At 39.3% G+C, this 22,810-nt stretch overlaps 1 protein-coding gene across 1 annotated transcript in view; it reads right to left on the bottom strand.

The window, feature by feature from the left end:
• Positions 1-14,923, bottom strand: part of Dnah12 (dynein axonemal heavy chain 12) — a 155,622-nt gene extending 140,699 nt beyond the window's left edge. Inside the window, 11 exon segments of the mRNA XM_051140594.1 lie at positions 1,489-1,580; positions 1,896-2,046; positions 3,037-3,225; positions 4,331-4,526; positions 4,724-4,882; positions 5,542-5,614; positions 7,906-8,095; positions 8,939-8,965; positions 9,425-9,506; positions 14,398-14,600; positions 14,717-14,923. Coding sequence (XP_050996551.1) covers positions 1,489-1,580; positions 1,896-2,046; positions 3,037-3,225; positions 4,331-4,526; positions 4,724-4,882; positions 5,542-5,614; positions 7,906-8,095; positions 8,939-8,965; positions 9,425-9,506; positions 14,398-14,567 — 1,329 coding nt within the window. The 5' untranslated portion in view covers positions 14,568-14,600; positions 14,717-14,923.
• Positions 14,924-22,810: the final 7,887 nt, after the last annotated feature.

Genomic DNA, 22,810 nt, shown 5'->3' with positions numbered 1-22,810 from the left:
ATGCATGGCATATATGTGCATACTCTCTATATAAATAAATAATAAATCCTATCTTAAAATGTTTAAATAAAATTTTATTACATCAATAGATGACCGAATGAATAATTAAAATAAATGTGAGGTAAATCAGTGGCTTTACTAAAATGATGCTGCAAATACTAAATTCTATTTACATTATTTAAAATATTTATACCTACAACAGAAAGATCCTAAACCAGGCATGGTGACGCATGCTTTTAATCCCAGCACTCGGGAAGCAGAGGCAGGAGGAGACGCCTTTAATCCCAGCACTTGGGAGGCAGAGGTAGGTGGATCACTGTGAGTTCGAGGCCAGCCTGGTCTACAAAGTGAGACCCGGCCAGCCAAGGCTACACAGAGAGACCCTGTCTCGAATAACCAAAAAAGGAATTTTTAAAGATTCAAAAAGTATTCACTAAAACTAAACAGAAGTATCCTTCTGAGTAAGCATGTCTAGTCACACTGTGATTGGTCAGGTCCTGTTTTTCCAGCTATTTCCAGGAGAGACAGTCTCACAGCATTGTATATGGCATTCTGGCTTTCACACTCAGATGACTGAGACAAGGAAAGCCAGCCTCTCCAGGGTGAGCCCCTATTGGCTATCCAACATAAAGCGGTCAGTTAGTCCTGAAACCACACACACACAAACAACAAAAAGGGTCAGTGGTGAGAGGGAGTGGAGCGAGCTGGAGGAAGGAAAAGGAACAGGAGAATGGTGTAATTACAGTTTAATTAAAATGCATTTTTACAAATAAAAAAGTTAACAGTTGTTTGTAACAGTCTCAATTGGTCAAAGTGCAGAGAAACTGATCAGGAGGTGCCCAGCTCGGTGGATACATGTGAAAGACAAGTCCTGCACCTAAGGCTCAGAGAGCATTGAGACACAGGGGTGAGAAAGACTGTAGAGATGGGATCGTGAATCTGCTGTAAGATTGTGTCTCCTAGAAATGACAGGGAGCTACACCCAGGATATTGCCACAATAAGGCTGCCAAAACAAGACCTGCAAAAGAACACCACCATAGATACACTTATGTGGAAAGGGAAAATCTGACGGAGTGAGAGGCAGCACCCATTACAAAGAATTACAGGCGCCTAAGGACTGGATTGCTGAGAGAGGGGGTATTAATTTCCCCAGAGGATGAATCCCTAATTGGTTATCCAATACCAAGTGGTCAGCCCTGAAATTACCTACAAGCAAACAACATTAAATGGACTCAGCAGGTTGTATTGATATATTTAGGTACATATATGTGTACTATACTCATATGTGCATATATGTTACATATATGTGCCTAAATATGTAAATATTATACATGTATATAATAATGACAAAGAAAAAGAGGCCATAAGTTTGAGAGGGAATGAGGGGCACATGTGGGGCAGGGGGCTAAGGAAAGCTAAAGAGAGGAATGATATACTTATAATTGAAAATAAAAGTAAATATGAAAAACAGCAGAGTTACCATTTACCTCTGTGTATTCATCAAAAGTATGCTCTTCTTCCTGGAAGGTCTCTATCATCTTCATTGCAGTCCCATCAAGGAGCCAGTTATAGTTTTCGACTGAAAATTAATGTTCGAATTAAAATCTGAATAACATTTCAATATAGTAAAATGTTTAAATCTATTAACATCCATCCCTCAAACCAAACAAAGAAATACAAGTTTTTCAGGTCTGACCCAAGACCACTGAACCTATGCTTCCACTTATTTCTGCCTCTTTTATAACAGTATCAGAAAAGCAGGTATCTGACCAAATTCTACCTAAAAAAATGATGAAAATATAGTTCACGTGTACCATATATATCATAATTATAACAGTATCAGACTGAATTCTAGCTAAAAAAATAGAACGAGGAAAATACAGTTCATGCGTACCGTATGTATCATAATGTGCTTTTGCACCCTCTAAGTTCTGGTATACTGCTATCTTGAGTGTATTAAGAGCCCATTGTAGCACATGTTCTGGAAGTTCTGTGTCAAGATTGACTGAAGTTCCTGACAGCCAAGACGGTACTGTTTGGATATTCTAACAGAAATAAAACCAGGAGTAAATGTAATAAATAGTTAAATGAACTGATCTATAGTATTTTCTTTAAATGTCTATTGTCCAAGAAAAGGAAACTCAATGAAAAGTAATAACTTAATAGTAAATAGTTTGTAATTCAGTATAAAACCTTAAGCTGGAGCTGAGCTTGAAAACTTAATGAGTGTCTAAATCTCAGCAATTTCTCTTTGGAGACCAAAACAGGAGCACTCCAATTCCAGGGTAGTCTGGGCTACAAAGTAACATCATGTTTCAAAATATAAAAACTCAAAGACAAAACCACAACCACAAAAAAACCTAAACCACCTTAAGTTTATTTAGTTTTCTATGATTTAATAAATATTTATTATCTACATGGAGGTAATAATAATAAAAAGCACTAGAAGGAGGAAATATGAGTTAGATATTGCTTTGATTTTTGTTTGTTTGTTTGTTGAGACAGGGTCTCTCTGTGTTAGCCTTGGCTGTCCTGGGCTCACTTTGTAGAACAGGCTGGCCTCGAACTCACAGGGATCCACCTGCCTCTGCCTCCAGAGTGCTGGGATTAAAGGGGTGGGCCACCATGCTCTGCTTGTTTGTTTTTGAGACAGTTTCTCTATGTATCCTTGGCTGTCTTGGAATTCTCTTTGTAGTCCAAGCTGGCCTCAAATGCACAGATCTACCTGCCTCTGCCTCCCAGGTGCTAGGATTAAAAGTGTGTGCCATCAGGCCTTGGATTTTTCTAAGACATTCACAAATCAGTAGCAAGAAGATACACACAAAAGTATTCGTTCAGAGCAATGAGAAAAGATCAAAAGAAGGAAAACATCTCCAATTAGCAGATGTTTTCAAAGAACAAAAACAACTTAAAATAACTGGGAGGAGAATAAAAGGCCATAATATGTTATGTTTATACACAGAACAGTGAGATTCAATTCAAATTGTGAAATAGAACAATATAAAAACACATAATGGTTAAGATTGAAGTAATACCTGCAGAGTGTCAGATATTCGTTCTATCAAACCCAAAACAATATCTTCCAAATCTTGAAAGGTGGGATAAAATTCCATTTTATCTTCATCAAATGTCAATTCCATCTTAAATATTGGAAGCCTGTCTTGGTAATTTGGATCAAAGAGTTTTACAAATTCTTGTACAGTTCTCCATAAGAGATCTTTTACCTAAATGGTATCAGAAATTACTATTATTTCAGAAAGTATAGATTCAACCTTTACTTAATTACATAAACTCTATAAACTGTCTTACTCCTGGATTCATAACTATTCTTTTTGTTTGCTTTGTTTTGTTTTTTGAGACAGGGTTTCTCCGTGTAGCCCTTTCTGTCCTGGATTCACTGTGTAGACAGACCAGGCTGGCCTCAAATTCACAAAGATCTGCCTGCCTCTGCCTCCAGAGTTCTGGGATTAAAGGCTTGTGCCACCACGCCCAGCTTTATGACCATTCTTAAGAAATCTCTAAACAATAAATAGAAAGCTAGACAGTCGTGGCACATGCCTTTAATCTCATCACTCTGAAGACAGAGGCAGGCAGATCTCCAAGTTCAAGGCCAGCCTGGTCTCCAGAGTTCCAGGGACAGCTACGGAAAAAAAAATTTTAAATAATAAATAGAACAATATGTGCGAACCAAATTTTGTAATAGAATATCAGCACTCTACATATGGCAGTGCCAAGTTTCCACATTTATTAGAAAGTTTGTCCCTGGTACATAAAACATTTCAGAAGACCAAACAATATGGAGAAGGCACACACCTGAAGGCAGAGTGGACAATGACCTGATACTAAACATAGCTCCTACAGTCACTAGAGCCAATGGTCAAATAATCACACATTTGAGGAGTTGTAAACTTTTAGAAGCTTAAATTCCACATGTTGAAGATATGTATACTGCAAAAATCAGTAAACAGAATTCAGGGTACTCTTCCTTCTGGGGAGCCAGATTTCCAGCACACTGCTAGGTGAAGGCATGGTAACCTTGAAATGTGCACCATGTTTCTAAGTAGGAAAAGCACATTCTCACCTAGAATCAACTGTTGGCTATTTAGGACAGAAGACATGCATAGATCTGAGCAACCACATTGTCTCATGACATCTGTTAATGAGATCTGGTGCCCTCTTCTGTCCTGCAGGCACATGTGCAGGTAGAACATTGTATACGTAATAAATAAATCTTTTTTAAAAATTGCTTAGCATTATGCTTAAATGGATTTTATTTAAAATACTAAATTTTAAGTGTTATCATTTAAAATACAAATATAGCACATATACCTGATTGGACATAAGTATGGAAACACAGTTATAAAAGGAATCCAATTTTTCAGGCTTAATGCCTTCCAGTGCCTCCTTCTTAGTAAAGAGATTTATAACCTTTGGATACCATGTATTCATTATCTTCTCTTCTGATTTTTTAGCTTGAATTGATAGATCATTTCTTAGTGCTTCACAATCAATTGGGCCTTTGGCTCTATTGATGAACAAAAGAAAATAATTCAGACAAACGACAGAGTGGTCCTGATATACAATTGTTGAAACAGATAAGATATAACTTAAAGTTCTAAACATAAAAGTTTTAGAGAGCTATAAATCAGTTTTTAAGTTATATAATAAAATGTCAAACAAGGAGCCACTCCTAAGTTTTAATTAATACATATAAAAGTTTACCTAATTCCTGTTAAGTCCAGCAAAATTATATCAGCAAATGTTGTATAACCAAGCTCCAGTAACAATTTCATAGTTGGATGAACAATGTGCAAATTAGATAACATTTGACTTCTTGCTTGCACAAAGCTGGAATGCCAAGGGTTGGAATAATCTAGTCCTCTGGAAAAGCAAAACACTATATTAAACATGATTGAAACAACATGGAGCAAGTTTTGAGAAGTTAATGCTAAAGTAAAAAGCTGGGATTTGGAGTAAGGAATTGTGGCCAAGAATGGAAGTCTTCTGAGTATACACACTCAAATTTGAGAGTACACATTATCTTCAGAGGAGAGAGATGCTCTGTATCTGAGACAGATTTGTGGCACTACCCTGTATGTCCTGTTAACTTTTACTTTGCTCTAGCTCAGCTTTCCAAAATACAGAAGGAAGAACAGTGTTAGGTTTACAGAAATATCTTTCTGGCATAAGTTGAGATTTGTTTTTTGGTTTGTTATTATTATTTGATCAATTTTCATGTAGCTTAGGGTAACCTCAAACTCACTACGTAGCTTGAACTCCTAATTCTCCTGCCTCCATATCCTGAGTCCTAGGATTACAGGTGTAAGACACCTTACAACATACATCAGGTGAGATGAAGTATTTTTCATATAGGTCCTTCTACTAATGTAAGTAGAACCAGATGATTAATGTGGAGAGTATCTTTGGAGATTTTCTTAAAAAAATATTTGAACTTCATGATTGTAGACTTGAATATAAAATCAGTTCATTTTAAAATATAAAGCTAGATAATGTGGTGTTTTTAAAAATAGTTTACTCACACAGGAGATTCAGGCAAAGGGCCCTGTTCATCTTCAAGCCATTTGATTGGAGGCTTCACAAGAACGCTCTGTACTAAAATACACATACATGTTAATATTTTCAGAAAATCCTTCCAAGAGCTATTCTCCAAGTTAGATTTTTAAGTACAAGGAAAAAACCTCCCTTTCTTGCATATAATCAAGCTATTAGCATTATTTTGATCTTCCTTTGGAGGTGAATTCAGATACAGGAACACTCTTCAGTTTTCATCCTTTCATTCTATTGAAAGATCATTGGCATGACCACTTAAGAAACTCATTCTAGCCGGGCGTGGTGGCGCACGCCTTTAATCCCAGCACTCGGGAGGCAGAGGCAGGTGGATCGCTGTGAGTTCGAGGCCAGCCTGGTCTGCAAAGTGAGTCCAGGATGGCCAAGGCTACACAGAGAAACCCTGTCTCGAAAAACCAAAAAAAAAAAAAAAAAAAAAGAAACTCATTCTAGCTGGGCGGTGGTGGCACACACCTTTAATCCCAGCACTTGGGAGGCAGAGGCAGGTGGATTGCTGTGAGTTCGAGGCCAGCCTGGTCTACAAGCGAGTCCAAGACAGCCAAGGCTACACAGAGAAACCCTGTCTTACAAAAAACAAACAAAAAACAAAACAAAACAAAAAAACAAACAAAACAAAAAAAACTCATTCTAAGACAGCCACCAGGAGTTAAGGGAAGGGAGCTTGGGGAGTTGTTGGTAAAAGGTTAGAGAATTTCATCTAGCTAGGAAGAATAAGTTGAAGAGAACTATTGTATAATATTGTGAAGATAGTAAAAAATAATACGTTGTTTATAAGTACTTAATAGTACTTTTCAGCATGTTCAGCACATGCAGGAAGTAATACATTTTAATTGGATCACCTTAGACATTATATAATGCATATATTATTTTAAAGCATATTGTATATGATACACACACACACACACACACACACACACACACACACACACACACACATATAGTTTTGCCAATTAAAGAAGAAAAATCAGAGCCTAGCATGGTGGCTCATATCTGTAAACTCAGTATTCAAGAGACTGAGGCAAGAGGATTGTCATGACCTTGAGGCCAGTGGAGGGTACATAATAAATTTTCAGGTTTGTTAATTTATGTAAAGTGTTACTCTGTATCAAAAGCAAAACTAACAATATTCCAATAAGAACTGCAAAGATTAAAAAGCATTGATAGCCACTCTTGTCTAGGAAGTGAGTCTAGGACAGCCAGAGCTAACCAAAGAAACCCTGTCTCAAAAACAAAACAAAACAAAACGAAAAGCCAACCAACCAAACAAACAAAATAAATTTCCATTTATGACATTATTTCTTTTTTAAAAGATTTATTTGTTTTACATATTTTTTATTTAATTTTAATTTATGTGCATTGGTGTGAGGGTGTCAGATCTTGGAGTTACAGTTGTGAGCTGTCATGTGGGTGCTAGGAATTGAACCCGGGTCCTTTGGAAAAACAGTGCTCTTAACCACTGAGCCATCTCTCCAGTCCCAAGATTTCAAGATTTGTTTGTTTTATAAATATGAGTACTCTGTATTTATGCACACTAAAAAGCATTAATATTGCCAGGTATGGTGGCACATGCCTTTAATCTCAGCACTTGGGAGGCAGAAGCGGGCACATCAATGTGAGTTCAAGGCCAACATGGTCTACAAAGTGAGTCCAGGATAGCCAAGGCTACACAGAGAGCCCCCATCTCGAAAAAAAAACCAAAAAATTAATATTTTCTGACAATTATAAAAAAATAGGATAGCTATAACCATAATGACAAAATGAGAAATCAAACAGCAATAAATATTAGCTAATAAATACAAAAGGCACCCTTAAATTACAAAGTCTTTGGATTGTAGACTTAGAATAAAACTATCGATAGAAATCAGATTGAAATACATGCATTTTAAATATATAATGTTCAATATTCATTTTATTTCTACTACTTTGTTTTCTTTGGTTGTTTTGTTTTGTTTTGTTTTGTTTTCTAGATAGGGTTTCTCTGTGTAGCCATGGCTGCCCTGGAATTTGCTCTATAGACTAGGCTGGCTTCGAACTCAAAGATCTGCCTGCCTCTGCCTCCCTGGGTGCTGGGAATAAACTAGTGCACCACCACCACGCCAGGCTTGTTTTGCTTTTGTGAGACATGGTCTCATGTAGCCCAGGCTGGACTCAAACTCACTATGCAGCTCAGGGTGACCTTGAGCTCTTCCCCCTCCCAGGTCTACCTCCCAGGGCTGGTATTACAGCAGTGTGCCAAAAGCCCAGCTTCCTTCTACTTCTGATCCACTCATTGGGCAGAGGTAAAAGAAGTTCGGTGTGTATCAAATGCTACTTACCCAAATATCTTTTCATGCTTTTTTCAAAGTCATGTGACACCTCATTTATGAGACTCCCAAGCAGCTCTTCTCTTTTTCTCCCTTCCTTTAAGTGCTCGGGTATCAGCATTAGCATGTGGTCCAGCCACTCCGGCTGGATAGGTGCTATGGGGCTGCTCTCCACACACTGCCTCATGTAGATGTAGTTTAACTTGGGAGCATTAGAAGGATAAGCAAGGTGGTCAGAATGATAGAGCACTCCAGGCTAGCACCTACATTCTATTTCCTAATTTCTTCAGAATAAAAAATATTCTAAAACACACACACACACATACACACACACACACACACATACACACACACCTATAAATAAATAAATAAATGTGATGTTATTTTTAATTAGGTAAATAAACCAAAAATCTTGATTAGTAAAAAGAGGTTCTTCCATAGTATTCTAGCTCATAAAAAGGTTATAATTTCAGTCTTTTATCCTTAAAAGTCTTAAGAGACTTAGAAAATTTACAGCCCCATCTGCAAACATGCTTCATAATTTCCTCTTATATGTAAGCAGCTCCAAAAGTGTTTGGTTCCTTTATTATTAAGTTAGTTTACCTGTTGTCATGGTTCTACCAACCGTTTCACAGGCCCACATTGTTACTCGTGCAGTGCCTCTAAAAGAGCCTCTACCTCCTGGCTAGTACATAGTGACTCTCAATCAGTACGTGTTAGGTGAAAACAAACATTATGAGGATAATTTATTATTATACAATTGTACAAGAGAGATGCATTTCTTTTATAACTGCCATCCTGAATATTTTCCAATGGTTTGGAATAAAAACTAAATTATTTATACAGATAATCCTCAAATAATGGATGGCAATACAAATACAACTCTTGAAGACCTCTTTTGTTGTCCACAACATGTTTGCTCCTTTGGGTAAAGAAATACAAATCTATTTAGACTTCTTTCCTGGAGGAGGTGTGATAGGTAGTCTTAAAAAATACTTTGATATAATTATTTTGAGCATTTTCAAGACAAGAAAATCCAACTCACTCCTTTTTTCTTAATGGCACTGGTCATCTGTCAAAAATAAAAACAAAAGATAAACAAGGATGAAATTCAAAACATTTTAATTAAATAAATCTTAAATTTAAAGATCAGTTCTAACAGGGCAGTGGTAGTGTATGCCTTTAATCCCAGCATTTGGGAGGCAAAGGCAGGTGGATCTCTGTGAGTTCCAAGCCAGACTGGTCAACAGAGCGAGTTCCAGGACAGCCAGGGCTACACAGAGAACCCTGTCTCAAAAAACAAACACATAAACAAACAAAAGTCAGTTCTAAACTTGACGGTGGTGGCGCTCACCTTTCAACTCTCTGAGTTTGAGGCTACCTTGGTCTACAGAACAAGTTCTAGAACAGTTAAGACTACACAGAAAAACACTGTTCTAAAAGCAAAGCAAAACAAAAAACAAACAAAACAAAGTTCTACTGAGATTCACATAAGAAATCAAGTGCTACAGGTGTTAAGGAGAACACTCACAGTTGGAGGGAAGTCAGGCTCTGGTAACGAAGGTACTCTCTTATCCAGGGTTTTGTCTAGACTTTTCTTAGCTCCAGAAATTCTGATAATTGTGGTTAGAAAAATGTATGAAAAATGAGCATTAATTACTAATACACTCTAAGTTGAACATCTTAAATATTTGTATTATACTAAACAAAGAAATTTTCAAGAGATCTTTAACTACACTTTCTTTTCTTTTCTTTTTTTCTTTTTGTTTTTCAAGACAGGGTTTCTCTGTAGAGCCTTTGCTATCCTGGACTCACTTTGTAGACCAGGCTGGCCTCGAACTCACAGAGATCCACCTGTCTCTGCCTCCCAAGCACTGGGATTAAAGGCGTGCACCACCACACCCAGCCTCTTTTCTTTCTTTCTTTTTTTTTTTAAGGAAGGAGGGGACACCGAGAGACAGCCTCACCCAGGCTGGCTTAGAATTTACTATGTCATTGAGGCTGGTCTTCAATTCATGGCACTCCCCAGCGTCCCAGACTGAACTCCTTATGAGAAACAAATCCCAGTGGTATCTTAAACTTTAAATTATTCAAGAATATTAAAGGAGTCATTTGCTAACTGGGCGTGGTTGCACACGCCTTTAATCCCAGCATTTGGGAGGCAGAGGCAGGAGGATTGCTGTGAATTCTAGGCCAGCCTGGTCTACAAAGTAAGTCCAGGACAGCCAGGGCTACACATGGAAACTCTGTCTCTAAAAACAAAAAATTATTTTCAATTATAACTTACTTATAGCTTAAAACGAATTCTGATGTAAACTAAGCCATCCTCTGTTCAAATGCTAACATGTCAGAGAAAGCTTTCCTTATGCCCTGTATGAAGAATACCTCTGAGGACTTCACAAAGCCTCCTGCTTTCTTTAGCTAGAATGAGACTGAAGACAAGGAAAACAAACTGGGGAGACATGGGCCACAGCCACATCCAATGAGCACCAGAAATCCTTAGGAGGCACCACAGTGCTGGTGCCATGAGAGAAGTTGAGGCAAATTAATATACCACATTTAACTCCAGTGTTTTGTTTTGTTTTGTTTTTCTGCAAAGAAATACATGAAAATTCTACTTGTGTTGTTGTTGTTGTTGTTATTATTATTATTATTATTATTATTATTATTATTATTATTATTATTATTAGTTTTTCAAGACAGGGTCTCTCTGTATAGCCTTGGCTATCCTGGACTTGCTTTGTAGTACAGGCTGGCCTCGAACTCACAGCGATCCGCCTGCCTCTGCCTCCCGAGTGCTGGGATTACAGGCGTGTACCACCACGCCCGGCTTACTTGTGTTATTATTAATATAGTACTATGGTTGGGAAACTTTGAGGCAGTATATTTTATCAAGCAGCCAGTGAAAGTGGTACAGATCTGTAAGACTCTGTCTTCAAAACAAAACAAAAAGAGAGTTTTGTCATCCATACAGCTCTGCAAGTAGTACCACTTTCATTTGTTGATTATTAAAATATCTCTAGGCCTGGAGAGATGGCTCAGCAGTTAAGAGCACTGACAGCTGTTACAGAAGACCCTGGTCAATTCCCAGCACCCACATGGTAGCTTACAATTGTCTGTAACTCCAGTTCAAGGAGATCTGACACCCTCACACAGACATACATACATGCAAAACACCAATGCACATAAAAATAAATCATAAATTTAAAAAATCTCTAATAATTTTCCATCATGTTCCTATTTAGAACATTTAACCTTCTTTCCTTTGTTCCTTTCCTCTTCCTCTTGTTCCTCCTCTTCCTCCTCCTTCTCTTCTTCCTCCTCCTCTTTCCTTTTTATAGTCCTGGCTGATCTGGAACTTGATATACAGATTTACGGGTCTTGAAGTCACAGATATCCACCTGCCTCTGCCCCTCAAGTGCTAGGATTAAAGGTGAGTGCCACCACACCTGGCTTGCTTAGAACATTTTTTAAGGGTTTATTTTATTATTATGTATACAGTGCTCTTCCTGCATGTACACCTGCAGGCCAGAAGAGGGCATCAGATCACATTATAGATGGTTGTGAGCCACCATGTGGTTGCTGGGAATTGAAGTCAGGACCTCTGGAAGAACAGTTAGTGCTCTTTACCTGTGAGCCATCTCTCCAGCCCTGCTTAGAACATTTTAATGGCATTCACTGCTCTAAAAATACATCTTGAATTCCATATTATGGCCTATAAGACCCTGAACAATCCACTCCAATCTCCTCTTCACCTCCTTCTGGTCTCACCAGGCTTATGGTACCTTCATGAGACTGGCTCTTGTCAATTCCTATTTCATGACTCTTGTGGCTGCTATCGCTGCCCCTAGATCAACTTTCTCCTATTTGTTCAAGAAGAAGGTCTCTTCTCATTCTTTTGTCCTCCACTTAAATATTGTCTCCACAGCCTTTCCTGTGACACTCCAGGGATAATCTTCTATTATATGATCTTATTATTTTTTATTCATACGGGGTCCCACTAAGTCAACCCAGGCTAGCCTTGAATTCACAATCCTCTTGCTTCAGCTTTCTCTGTACTGAGACTAAAGGCATGTACCACCACACTGTGCTTTCTCCTTTTTGGGGGGGGGGGCGGTTGAGACAGGGTTTCTCTGTGTTAAGCCTTGGCTGTCCTGGACTCACTTTGTAGACCAGGCTGGCCTCGAACTCACAGTGATCCACCTGTTTCTGCCTCCTGAGTGCTGGGATTAAAGACATGCGCCACCACGTCTGGCTAACCATGCTTTCTCTATCTTGTTTCTTCTAAGTACCATCATCCAACATAGTTGAAGTGGCACATGCCTTTAATCTCCACACTAGGGAAGCAGAGGCAGAAGATCTGTGAGTTCGAGGCCAGCCTAGTCAATGGAGTGAGTTCCAGGACTGCCAAGGCTACACAAAGAAACCCTGTATCAGAAAAAAAAAAAAAAAAAGTACCCATCATTCAAAGCAGTGGTCCTCAACCCTCCTAATGCTGTGACCCTTTAATACAGTTCCTCATGTTGTGGTGACGCCCCACCATAAGATTATTTTGCTGCTATTTCATAACTGTAATTTCGCTAATGTTAATAATTGCAATGTAAATATCTATATTTTCCAATAGTCTTAGGCAACCCCTGTAAACAGGCCATTTGATCCTCAAGGGGGTCACAACCCACAGGTTGAGAACCACTGATCTAAAGGATTACTATATTTGTTTTTTTGTATATGCTTACTGTCTTATCATGCTGGCAAACAAACTTGTTAAATCAGTCATTTCCTATTGTTTTCTATGTTCTTCCTAGTAACAGGCACTGTGTACAACATCAGGTAATTAATATCTCCACATAAAATGATATAAATTTATAGAATGGATTAAAGCAATGTAGAAGGAATTCAAACGTTTTCTAGACATGGAAACACACAAATTAAACCTTAATTGCAAAGCCTATCTTTAAACTCGGGAAAATATAGTATATTCCTGGAACTGTGAGTAGGTCATGACTATGAGAAATGATAAAAAGCTGTTGATTAACATTCTGAGAACTCTCTTCTAAGTCTTGTGAAATAGTAAAAGAGTCCTCGGAATGAATCAGGTAAGAGGCTAGAAAGTTGGCTCAGTGGTTCAGAGTTTTGGCTGCTGCTTTTGTTTCCAGCCCTCATGTTGGGCAGCTCACAACTGCCAGGGTAGATATGATGTCCTCTTATGGACTCCTGAGGGCATTTGCATGTACATTTGTACACACACAGCCACACATCACACATGCCCCCCACACAAACCTACACATGCGTGCATGCCTACAAATTAAATAGTTTTTAAAAGAATGAAGAGGGAAAAAGATATTTAATAGCATATATAATGATACTATTTAATATAAGTCAGTAAATGATAGGATAATAAAAATATAAGTCTAAGGACATTAAATGACTCCAGACCTGTTAACTACAAAGTATAACTACCAAAATTTCAATGAGTATTTTTTATACTATGACCATCAACAGTGTAACAACAAAACTTAATTCAATTGCAAAACCACTTATAAAAGAGGTTGACCAAGAAGGGAAATTTCTGATTCTTTTTCAAAAATCATTACAGTTATAACATAATAGCAGACACAACAACAAGATTCTTGAGCTGCAGAACGAGACCACTTGGATACAAAGCCCACAGGTACGAGCAAATTCTTTCTCTGTTCCTTAGTTCACTCACTTAAAACTATAGCAAGAAGGTGGGAAATGGCTCAGGACCTAAATTTGCCATCCACATGGCAGCTCACAACTCTAGTTCCCTCTTCTGACTTACCTGGCCTCTTGTGTACACATGCACAAAAACGTAGGCACTCACACACACATATAAAACAAGTAAATATTTTAAAATAAAAAGTTTAACAATAGTATCTTCCTGCCGGGTGTGGTGGTACACACCTGTAATCCCAGAACTCAGGAGGCAGAGGCAGGAGGATCTTTGTGAGTGGGAGGCCGACATGGTCTAAAGAGTGAGTCTACAAATTGAGTCCAGGACAGCCAGGGCTCTGTTACACAGAGAAACCAAAAGCCAAAACCAAAACCAAGTGTCTCCCTCATGGAGGTGCTGTGAGAACTATAGGTGAGATGACAGGGACAACATCTAAACAAGCAGGCACTCTACAAAATTGGCTAGCGTTACGATTCTCAACTGCTTTTCTAATCGATGTAAACTTTAATTCTTTTTTTGGTTTTTTGAGACAGGGTTTCTCTGTGTAGTCTTGGCTGTCCTGGACCCACTTTGTAGACCAGGCTGGCCGTGAACTCACAGAGATCCGCCTGTCTCTGCCTCCCGAGTGCTGGGATTAAAGGCGTGTGCCACCACACTTGGCTGAACTTTAATTCTTATTTTACCTACAGACAGCCTACATAGGTTGTTTTTTTTGTTTTGTTTTGTTTTTTTTTTGTTTTGTTTTTTTATGAGTCTAGAACACTAATGATTACTTCCAAGCAACGACTACTTGCTAATATGCTACTTACACTAACTGATTAATTTTCTTCTGCTGCTCCTTTGACCTTCGGTAATTTAGCAGCTCAATTTGTTTTGGTGTGTCAACCCCTATGCCTTTTGGAGGAGAGACAATAGGGGGTAATCTCAAGTTCAAAGCCTCCTTTTCTGCTGTGACGGCATTTTTGTTAGGACTTGACATCTTGGTCTCCTAAGGATTAAAATACTCTATACTCTGAAAAGAAAAAGTTCATACAGAAATTATTGTATACAATCAAGCCTCAATATAGTCAGCATCTCTTACATGTCAGTACCATATAAAAAACCACATACCTTTTCAGCTTTACTTACCAAGTATGGGAGAGGTTAAAGAGTGGCAGTTGAGAGGAGACGGCAGGGATTCTAAACACAACTCTACCAGCCACTTGCTAGGAAGACGTGAAGCCAGGTATTTCCCTTAGGATCTGAAATTAGGGACCTGAGTTAGGCGTGCTCAGGAGTAGCCTTTCAGCTCTCAAGTCCCAGGTCTCTTGTTCTCCCTTAGATGCAAACCACAACAAAACCTGGTTGTTAAGAGAGGATGCCCCTCCCCCGTAGCTAGTATTTAATAGCATTAACATTTTTTCAAAACATTATTAAATCAGTCGGGCTAACATCTTAGAAAGTGATATTATTACTGACAAAAATAGTCATACTTAAAGCAAATGTAAAACTTATGAAGGCTCAACAGTTTAACTATGGCATCAGCTACACTTGCCCCAGGATTTGGAGATTTTCTTCAGGCGCCTGAATCATAGATCTTAGAAGGAAAGGAAGAGGAAATGCAGAGAACTGGTACCCACCCATCTGATTCTTCTCTATTACTGTGCAGAGACAGACATACGAATTTCTCCTCTGAACGGGGATGGCAATCCAACAGAAACAACGCTGTCACCATGGAAACTGTCCTGGCTACCAGAAGGGCTGGATGGAGGTCACTAGAAGAGGCAGTAGCTGAAGGAGGACAGATTTAAGACTAACAGTCTTGATACAGTTACACAGCTTTTCTCTCAAGTGAATAGAGGACAAGCTGGGTTTTTTTTTTTTTTTTCTATTGTTGCTATTTAACTAATTGCCTAACCATGGGAGGAGTCCAGGAAATCAGGATTTTCAAATTGCAGAAAAAGGCCTGAGTAGAAAACTGTCTCCATTGCAGAATATATTGATTTATTTAAATATTCATTTTCAAGAAGACTGGAGTCGACAAGTGTCTCTATATTGTAACTAAGCCTCAATATAATTTATCTTGTTTCCATATTTGCCATTTGTTTTACAGCATTTTCGGGAAGTCCTTAGCAAAAATCAAATAGGCTAAGGTTTACAAACCTTGCAGCTATGCTTGAGGAAAAAATGTTGTAATTTGAAACTCCAGTGTATAGTGCAGGAAGATTATGGGGGATGAAAAAAATTTCATGGATATTCTTTCAGTTAGCATACCAAAGAATGGATTTCACGATGAGATTTCTATACACATTTATCTTTCACTGTTATGGGCCCCCTCCTGTTCTCCCCTCACATTTGTTCCCTTCCTTCACTCAGTTGGTGGTCCCCTTCAGCTTTTATCACCACATATATATACAAATAAGCATTCGGAAAAAATAAAAATAAAAACCATTCTGCACATGAGAATACATGAGACTCACGTCTGGTTTGTTTCACTTGACATGAACTGCCACATTTAATGCCTTTTCTGTGGTGTGCCAGTGATAGCATTTTATATTGGTAGCTTTTAAAGTCCAGGCTAGGGGCGGGGAACAGGGTTTAAGCATTCCTTCCTGGACCTTACCTCCTCCCACCCCCCTGGAGTGGAGGACCTACAGTTTCTGCCTAAGTATATACACTTCGGTGATTCTGTCAGGGTTAGCTCATTTCTCCTATTTGCATCGTTCGTAGGGTACTCCCTTGTTTGATACTGAAGGTTTGGAGACTGTGGTACTGACTTTTTTTCTTTCTCTGGCAGAACAGCACAACACCTGGGGTTGTTCTCCAAACCACCCTTTTTCACTCCAGACTCACTCACCCCCAGAAAGGAGGTGTAGCAAGCAGATCACAAGTTGGTTTCAGGTGTACTTCTCAAGCCCAGTGCAGATATCCTCCTAAAATTGTTTTTTCAGTTTCCAGATGATAAATTTATTGATTCTAGAAACATCTGAGTATCTTCCCTGTGCTAGTCTTTAATGACGATAACATCAGATGCGACTGTGTCTTGCACATAGTAAGTGTTCCGTATGTGTAGTTTCAGTAAAAAAAAAAAATGTATTTTGCTGGGTGTGGTGATGCACGCCTTTAATCCAAGCACTTGGGAGGCAGAGGCAAGCGGATCGCTGTCAGTTCGAGGCCAGCCTGGTCTACAAAGTGAGTCTAGGACAGACAAGGCTACACAGAGAAACCCTGCCTCGAAAAACCAAAGGGGGAAAAAAGAGAGAGAATGAACTTTATAGAATGCTGTAGCTTGTTAAATCAAGGAGCTGTATGTATAAAACAAAATAATTGTATGTTTATGGTTAGGTGTTTTACGCTATTTTCATTAGGCTAGTACACAGGACAAAAGGAAAGGCAAACAGAATTTAGTGATATAGTGAAGAGATACTATAGATATAATCAAGTCACCAATAAACTGACATTAATCTATGACGATCACCCTTAGACAACTTATCTCTATCCGTAGCTTTTTTAAAGTTTGTCTTGTTTTATCTTTTGATTGTTGTTGATTTTGTTTTCTCTCTTTTTTTTAGTAGTAGATTTTTTAAAAAGTATTTTTTATTAAATACCTATTAAAACCTTTTGTGAGTTAACAAATTGGATTATTTAACTTAATATTTTTTATATGTGTGATGGGGACAATGCTACTATTACCCTGATCCAAAGCCACACAAGGATACCCCCCAAAAAGGAAATTATAGACCAATATTCCTTAGGAACATAACCACGGCCCATAGGGGCTCATAGAGGCTGAAGCAACAATCAGGAAGCCTGTGTGGGTCTGACCTAGATCCTCTGTATATACATTAGGGTTGTGTAGCTTGCTGTTCTTTGGGACACCTAACAGTGGGTGCAGGGGATGTCTCCTTTGCCTGCTATTAGGACCCTTTCCCTCCCACTTGGTTACCTCATCCAGCCTTACTATGACAGTAGGTGCCTGATGGGACTGTAACTTGTGCCATGTTTGGTTGATATCCCTGGGAGGCCTGCAGTGTTCTGAAGGGAAAGGGAGAAGGAGCGGATCTGGGGTGAGAGGTGAAGTAGGGGGAGGGGCTGAAAGGAGAGGGTGGAGGGGAAACTGCAGTCGGGATGTAATACATGAGAGAAGAATTAAAAAGAAAAAGAGATAGTATCTAGAATACATTAATGACTCAAAAACTGAATATCAAGAAAATAATTTTAAGGCTGGGCATGGTGGCGCACGCCTTTAATCCCAGCACTCGGCAGGCAGAGGCAGGCAGATGGCTGTGAGTTTGAGGCCAGCTTGTTCTACAAACTGAGTCCAGGACAGCCAGGGCTACATAGGGAAACCCTGTCTCGAAAAACCAAAAAGGGGGAAAAAAAAAAAAAAGAAAGAAAAGAAAATAATTTTAAAATGGGGTACAAAACTAAACAATTCTTAAAAGATGAACACAAATGGCTGAGAAACACTTAAGAAAACATTATTCATCCTTAACCATCAGGGAAATACAAATTAAAACTACTTTGAGATTTCATTTTACCCTAGTCAGAATGACTAAAATCAATACAGAAAACAGCATCACATGTTGATGAGAATGTTGAAAAGAGGAAACACCTATTGACTGCTGGTGGGAGTGCAAACTGGTACTGCCAATACAAATCAGAGTCCAAGTTAAAAAAAAAAAAAAAAAAAAAAAAAAAAAAAAAGCTTAAAATCAACCCATCTCAAAAACAAAAACAAAAAGAGCTATTCGACTCTTGGGCATATACCCTAAAGGACTTTACATTTTACTATAGAGATACTTGCTCATTCATGTTCATTTCTGCTTTATTCATAATAGCCAGAAATAAAAACAGCATAGATGCCCATTAACTGATTAACGTATAGCAAAAGCAGCACATTGGAATATTATTCAGCTGTTTATGAAAACTGAAGATAAATAGGTGGAACTAGAAACAATCAACCAGATTGCGGTAATCCAGACTCCAAAAGACAAATATTGCATGCTTTCTCCCGTAAGTCATTGCGAGCTTTTAAAATTTTGATATGTGTGCTTCAATCTAAATATCCACAAAGGTTAAGTACCTAGTAAGGGCCCAGGTAGGAAGAGGATATTTTCCAATGAATGGGAAATAGAGCATAGTGTTACAAAGAGAAAAGGGAAACTAGAATGGGAAGACTAAGTTGGGAGGGTGTTGGAGAAGGACCCTGTGCAATATGTTTTCAGATGATGATTTCAGTGCCCTGAGATCTGGTTACCACCCTACCACAAGCATTGCTACCAAAGCTGACCCATCTCCTGTCCATGTGATGTAAGGAATGCTCCTCAATTATCCCTGATTGGTTAATAAAGTTTCCAATATCGTGGGCTGGGAAGAAGAGAGGTGGGAGGAGCTAAAGTTACTGGGTGTGGTGTCTGAGATGGACCAGGAGAAGCAGGATGGAGATGAAGAGGAGTTACCATGGGGTAACTAGAAGCACGGGGCTGAGAGCAGCTTGCTCTAAGGACTGGCCTGATGGAGGAGGAGCAGCCCAAGTGGAACATGTGCAAGTATACAAGATGGCTTAGAGGGTTGATATCTGCCCAGCTCTAGTGCTTAAGGCTTATTATAAATCTAACGTGTTTCTGTGTCTTTTATTTAGAAAATAGCTGGCTTAGGAATAAGTGCTACTATAGTACTAATATATATACATAATAATAATAATTTCCTACAACAGGAGGGGAATCTTTGTTTGAATTTAGTGTGTGTGTGTGTGTGTGTGTGTGTGTGTGTGTGTGTGTGTGTGTGTAATAGAAGGAATATTCTAACAGATCTGTTTCTCTAGAGAACCCTGATTAATACAATACACATATATGAAAAGAATTTAAGTGAGGTCACCATACAAAAAAGGAAGCAATGTTCCAGCTGGATATCTGATACACTGGGAAGATCTCCAGTGCCAGGACTGGGATGTATCATGTTAAGTCTTTGGCTAAGTGGTCCCATAGACTCCCTACACAAACACACACACACACACACACACACACACACACACACACACACACACACACACAGTAGGAATGTTAAGAAAATAGTGAAAGTAAAATATTGTTACCCCTTAATTGGCAATCACTGATAGGGCTGCATGCAGTAATATATTACTTACAGTGGGTATGACTAGAATGTACAAAGAGTAAGACCAGTAATCAGGGAAACATAAATAGAAGGGACAGTGGACTTAAGATGAGGCATATTTGGTTAAAGGTAGAATGAAAAATGAGAGGGAAGGAAATGTAATCAGGTTTAAAGAGTCAAACTCTCAGAAGATTTAGACACAGACCTCATGAGCCAGGCCAGCCTGTGGTCTTTGTGAAAGCCTGTAGGGGAAAAAAAAGAAAAGAAAAGAAAAGAAAGGATGAAGAATGAAAAAGGACAAAAACAGAGCAAGACAGAGCTCTGAGTCTGAGGCTAGTCTAGTCTACAAAGTGAGTCCAAAGCTACACATAGAAATCTTATCCAGGAGGCTGGAGAGATGGCTCAGAGGTTAAGAGCACTGTTTGCTCTTCCAGAGGTCCTGAGTTCAATTCCCAGCAACTACATGGAGGCTCAAAAACATCTGTAATGAGATCTGGTGCCTTCTTCTGGCCTGCAGGCACACATGCAGGCAGAACACTGTAAACATAATAAATAAATAAATCTTAAAAAACGAAAGAAAGAAAGAAATCTTATCCAGAAAGGAAAAAAACAGAACAAAACAGGGGAATGTGCTTTTCTAATCACCCACTCTATCTCCCAAATAAATAAGAGACATATCAAATGTATTAATAAGCTTTAGACTTAATAACTGGGCAGATGTCCATTTATATTAGTCCTCTATACTAGTCTTGCTATTTCCCAGTTATGTTTCCCAATTTGCTTGCCATATTAGTCCTACCTAGACTGTTTTGGTACATCAGGGCAATTCTTAATCACCACATCCTTTCTCCACCATTATTTTAAAAGAAAATACCAAGCGTTCTATTTTTACCAATAAAGACTCAAGAGCAAGACGTTGGGGTGAAAACCTGCTAGCTCAGAGAGGCAGAGAAAGCACCCAGCTGACCTTCCTACTCAGCTCACCTCCCAATGGGAAAAAAATCCCAAAAGTCTCACTAGCTCAGCTGACAGCTCAGGAGGAAAATCCAAGGGCAAAGACTCTTGCTTAAAGCGCAAAAAGCCAAAGGCCAATTTGCTGAAGAGCTCAAAAGCTAAAGAGCTAAAAACCTAAAAGTCCCTTCTACTTTTACACACCGTCTTAAATACTGTTCAACTCAAAAACTCTCCTATTCCTTCATCCCTGTCAGCTGGTCTCTTGCTCTGCCTCTTGATCTACGGTTAACTTTATTAACTCCTGTGAAGATTCAAGGTGTTTTAGGGCTCAACTACGCCAAACAAAAGACAGATTTTCTTACCGTTCACAATCTCACGAATCACAATGGGATCAAATGGCCTGCAACACTCTACCTCTTCTTCCTTTTTCTTTCCCCGACCCCCAAGACCTGGAAGAGAATCCCACCTATTCCTTTCCCATCCAGTCATAGGCCATCCAGCTTTTTTATTAACCAATCAGAGATGATTGGGAAGCAAAGTTTACACAACACTGATCAGTGTTTGTGGCAATGCCCTCTTCCGTGGTCTTTGCCAGCTAATAACACCTTCCTGCCAGCTGCAGATAGTTTAATTCTGAAACCTCTGAGAGGGTGTAAATACCACAGTTCAGAGAGAGAAAAAGATGCTCCAAAGAGACAGGTGGAGAAGGAAGAAGGGTGCTGGTTCACTCTGCTGCTGCATTTGCTGTCTGCTAGTCTGCAGGTTAGCTGTACTCTTGGATAGCCTGACTAAGAAGATTGGAATTGTCAGCCAGGCATGGTGGTGGCGCATGCCTTTAATCCCAGTACTTGGGAGGGAGAGGCAGGCAGATTTCTATGAGTTCAAGGCCAGCCTGGTTTACAAAGAGAGTACAGGATAGCCAGGGCTCTTTGTAACAGAGAAACCCTGTCACGAAAAACCAAAAATAAAAAATTGGAATTGCCCCAAGGAACTAAGTATAAAGAAATCTACGACCCCTTCCCCTCTAACCCGCTTTCTCTCCTACCAAGGAGATGTGTGTGGAGCGGAGGCTGGGGTTGAAAGGATGGTAGAGGCATTAAGAAACCAAATAAGGGCTGGAGAGATGGCTCAGAGGTTAAGAGCACTGACTGCTCTTCCAAAGGCCCTGAGTTCAATTCCTAGCAACCACATGGTGGCTGACAACAACCTATAAATGTGATCTAATGCCCTCTTCTGGCCTGCAGGTGTACATGCAAGCAGAACACTGTATACATAATAATAAATAAATCTTTAAAATAAAATAAAGTGATAAGAAGACCCAACAAGTTGTTGTCCTTTGGAGATAGCTTCTGAATTAGGAATGGGTACGTGTCCACTTCTTCTTTGAGCTCTAGGACCTCATCAGATTCAGAGCTGTGCAGGCCCGTGCATGCTGCCTCGGTCTCTGTGAGTTCATCTGTGCATTAGCTCTGTAGTGTCTAGAGGCCCTGATTCTTGGTGTTCTCCAGCCCCTCTGGCTCTTACAGTCTTTCTATCTCCTCCTCTGTAGGGCCCCCTGAGTCCTGAGGGGAGGGATTTGATGGAGATATCTCATTTAGGGTTGAGCATTCCAAGGTCTCTAATTCTTGGAGTAATACCTGGTTGTAGGTCTCTGTATTTGTTCCCAACTGCTGCAGGGGAAAGCAAAAACTCTAGTTCTGAGACCAAGAATACAATTTGAAAAATGAGATAAACTTATTTTTCAAAGCCTTAGTTAGTTTAAAGGATTTACAGATATGATCAAAAAGTGATCCTCTAGCTAAGCACGTGTCATTCCAGCACTTGCATACCTGGGACAGGAAGACTTCAAGTGAGAATCTGTATCAAAAGGGAGGACATGGAGAGATGGCTCAGAGGTTAAGACCACTGGCTGCTCTTTCAAAGGTCCTGAGTTCAATTCCCAGCAACCACATGGTGGCTCACAACCATCTATAATGAGATCTGGTGTCCTCTTCTGGCATGCGGGCAGAATACTGCATAAATAATAATAAATAAGTCTTAAGACAACAACAAAGGTGATTCTCTAATATATATATACTGAAAGTTTCTTCTTTAAAAGAAAAATTTAGGCTGGGTGTGGTGGGCACGCCTTTAATCCCAGCGCTCCAGAGGCAAAGGCAGGCAGATCTCTGT

The sequence above is a fragment of the Acomys russatus genome, chromosome 3, assembly GCF_903995435.1.
Source record: "Acomys russatus chromosome 3, mAcoRus1.1, whole genome shotgun sequence".
NCBI lineage: Eukaryota > Metazoa > Chordata > Mammalia > Rodentia > Muridae > Acomys > Acomys russatus.
The sequence above is the reverse complement of the archived record's forward strand: the minus strand, read 5'-3'. Positions and strand labels throughout refer to the sequence as shown.